This window comes from Brassica oleracea, chromosome C5 (assembly GCF_000695525.1).
Source record: "Brassica oleracea var. oleracea cultivar TO1000 chromosome C5, BOL, whole genome shotgun sequence".
Lineage (NCBI taxonomy): Eukaryota > Viridiplantae > Streptophyta > Magnoliopsida > Brassicales > Brassicaceae > Brassica > Brassica oleracea.
This window is the reverse complement of record NC_027752.1, coordinates 17,214,433-17,217,899: the sequence shown is the minus strand read 5'-3', so window position 1 is coordinate 17,217,899 and position 3,467 is coordinate 17,214,433. Positions and strand designations below refer to the sequence as shown.

Below are 3,467 nucleotides of genomic sequence, written 5' to 3'. Positions count from 1 at the left end.
AGTTACGATTTCTTCTTCAAGGTTTAAAAACTCCTCTCTCTCACATATCTCTTACCTGCACACACAACAACTGATTTAGTTTTTTTACAAAAAATGTAATCGATAACTACTAATTCTCCATGTATGTAAAACTATAACTAGGATTTGACCCGTACATCCGTGCGAATATTATTTTGACATAACTATAGTTTTTTTTAATTTGTAATGCCAAATATTTTAATAATTATTTAATAGTTTTTAACTATTTGTATATTTGTGATTTTGTCATATTGTATTGCACCTTGACAAATAAATCAATTTTATATGGTAGATAAGTTATTTCTTATTTGATACCTACCGTGGCATGGATCATTTATATATTGAATTTTATATAAGTTAGTCTAACCAGTTAGTATGTATATTAATATATTTATTTTACTGAAACCAAATATTTTTTAGCAAAAATAATTTATATTTGTTTAAATGAATATGTCTCATAATTTTATGCAAAATTATTTACTTCATTTTTGTATTCTTATAGTTTAAATATAGTTGTGTAGATGACGATATGTTATAAGACAAACATTAACTTTATTATTTAAAGAAAAACATTTAATATGGTTATATATTGATATTATAACACCTTATACAGTGGAAGCACTTGTTTAAAAAAAAAACTATCATAACGTGATATATATATATATATATATATATATATATATCATATTTATAGTATATATGTTAAGTGTTGTAAATAAATCAGAAACATATTAAGATAATGGGTTTTTACCTATTTCCTGAAAGGACTCGGAGAGATAATAATGAAGGCAAATGGAAAAAACGGAGAAATTTGCGTAAAAGAGGGATGCTCCAAAACATCACCTGTAACCATTGTGGGGAACCAGAGAGTGTGGATCACATCCTCTTTCACTGCCAATACGCAAACGAGGTTTGGAGGTATGGACCGTGGAATCAATCCATCGATACAACTGATGCTACAACGTTCTTCGAAAAGCTTGAGAGATCTTGGAACCTAACTCCCCTCCCACCTTATGGATTCACGGGCAATGCTTTGCCGTGGATATGCTGGGCAATCTGGACCTCCAGGAACCAACGGATCTTCGAAAATAGATCCCAATCGCCAGAAGAAACAGCTCTAAAAACGATCCAGGCCCTCAAGGAATGGGAGATTGCGCAACCCCCGAGCCTGAAAATCCCCAAATCATTGACTACTGGCCAGCAACACGATCCGATGGTCCTTGATCCCTCTGAAATCTTCTGTAACACTGACGCGTCCTGGAGTCACACCTCTAAAGAAGCAGGACTAGCTTGGATCTTCACAAATGGATCAGCAACAGAGATATTTCGCGGGTCGATCAAGCAAAGCGCAGTCTCATCGCCATGCATGGGCGAAGCTCTGGCGATCAGAGAGGCCTTACTCCAAGCAGCCACCAATCACTACTCCATTATCTGTATTCGAACAGACTCTCAAGTGCTTGCACAAGCTATCACCTCTCGACGGAAGACGACGGAACTCTACGGGATTCTATCCGATATCGACGAGCTCGCTTTCTCCTCTTCCTCCCCCTTTATCAATTGTCGTTTTACTTATATTTCTAGGCCAATAACGGACCGGCTGATGGGCTTGCCAAGGCCTGTCTGGTAGCACAGCCCGTTGTAAACCCAAACCAAAACTCTGTTTAATTTCTTAATGAAATTTCATGTTGCTCAAAAAAAAAAAAAACCTGTTTCCTTGACAGAGGCTTAAAAATACAATGAATTAGCATCACATTATTCTTTCCTCTAATAAAAACCAGAAAATATGTAAAAAGATATCCTAGTGAAACTATCGTTTTGATTAACTTTGACCTTCCCATATCTCCCTTTGAAAATAAAAAATCTGAGAAAAATCTTTTATTGCCTAATTTTTGAAAAAGCATAATTTTGTTTTTCTTTTAACATCCGATTAATTATGCTATTACAATTCTACCACCAGATGAGAATACACGTCTGACTGCGTCACTCCGAACTGCCCTATGAGATCCATGTTCGATGATACGCCATGCACCATGCTGAACACTTTTTGTAATCATTTTTTTCCATAATATGCATAATTTGCGTTTTCTGGGTTTGAACCCTAGACCTCCGGATGTAGAATCATTAATGAACTCTTAGTCAAACCACTGGACTAATGGGGTTTCCAAATCATAATTTTGTTAAAATATATTATTTTAGAAAAATAATTAGATTGATTCATTAGTCAAAAAGACAAAAATATCCTTAATGAAAAGATAAATTCCAATGGCAATTAGTGTAAATAACCAGGGGTGTCAAAATGAGCTAGCTCGCTCAACTCAGCTCAGCTCATAGTGAGCTCAGCTCTTTTATGAGCTATCTCAGCTCAGCTCATTTATTATATGAGCTTCAATATGTAAACTCGAACTCATATCATCTAGATCATGAGTAAAATGAGCTAACTCGTGATCTAAATAAAAATAATAATTATAAAATAAAATAGTGATAGAATAACTTCTATAATATTGTTCAAAATTTAAATATTAAAAAATCTAAAACATAAATATTAAATACTAAATAAAAACCAATACATGACAAAAATTAAAAAAACAACACCTAATAAATTAAATTAAAGCAAAACCAATGATCCTTATTTTTCGTGAGAGTCTTGAGACAATTCATCATCAATGTCTTATATGCATGTTTTACATTTTAATTTTAGAAGATAAATATGATTAATTTAGATATTATCATTTAAGAAGATTTGGTTTGACATTTTAATTTTAGAAGATAAATATGATAAATATATAAATTATCTATTTTTTACATAAAAATAGAAGTTATCCAAATATAATATATATATATATATAATATTATATATAATTGTAAGTATAAAAATGAACAAGCTCATGAGCCAGCTCATGTTCATTAAAAATTGTTCATATAACTCGTGATTTAATTTAAGTTCGATCATTAAACTCATTTATTAAATGAGCTTAAAATATAGAGATCGTGCTCATGAAAAAACAAGTTGAGCTGAGTTAGATTATGAGCTATAGCTCATTTTGACACCCTTATAAATAACACATGAGGTAAAAATTAATTCTAATGTGTACTCCTCTTTTAATAGAGTAGATTAAAAGTGATATGATCTCACACAATTTTCAAAAGAAAATAAACATTGTTACAACAGTTTCGATGGAGTACCAAATTGGTAAGGTTACCAACAAGTATGTTGTTAGTCCTAGTTTGAAAAGCGTATAGAAAATGACAAGTATCATAACCAATAGTGGTTAGAGTATAGACGGACCAATACAAGGAAGTAACATATCGGATCCACGATATTTCATCTAGAAAGTCTTTGTTTGATGCTCAAATCAGATATTTTCTGGGTCATGGTTCCGTGCAGCGATGAGGTAAAAGAAACACGCAAAAACTAACCATAAAGAGAGGGACATGCAAGATACTCCAAT

At 32.3% G+C, this 3,467-nt stretch overlaps 1 protein-coding gene across 1 annotated transcript; it reads left to right on the top strand.

The window, feature by feature from the left end:
• The first annotated feature begins 757 nt into the window (after positions 1-757).
• LOC106344659 lies at positions 758-1,645 on the top strand. The gene has a single exon (XM_013783989.1). The coding sequence runs from the start codon at positions 758-760 to the stop codon at positions 1,643-1,645; it is 888 nt and encodes a 295-aa protein (XP_013639443.1).
• The last annotated feature ends 1,822 nt before the right edge of the window (positions 1,646-3,467 follow it).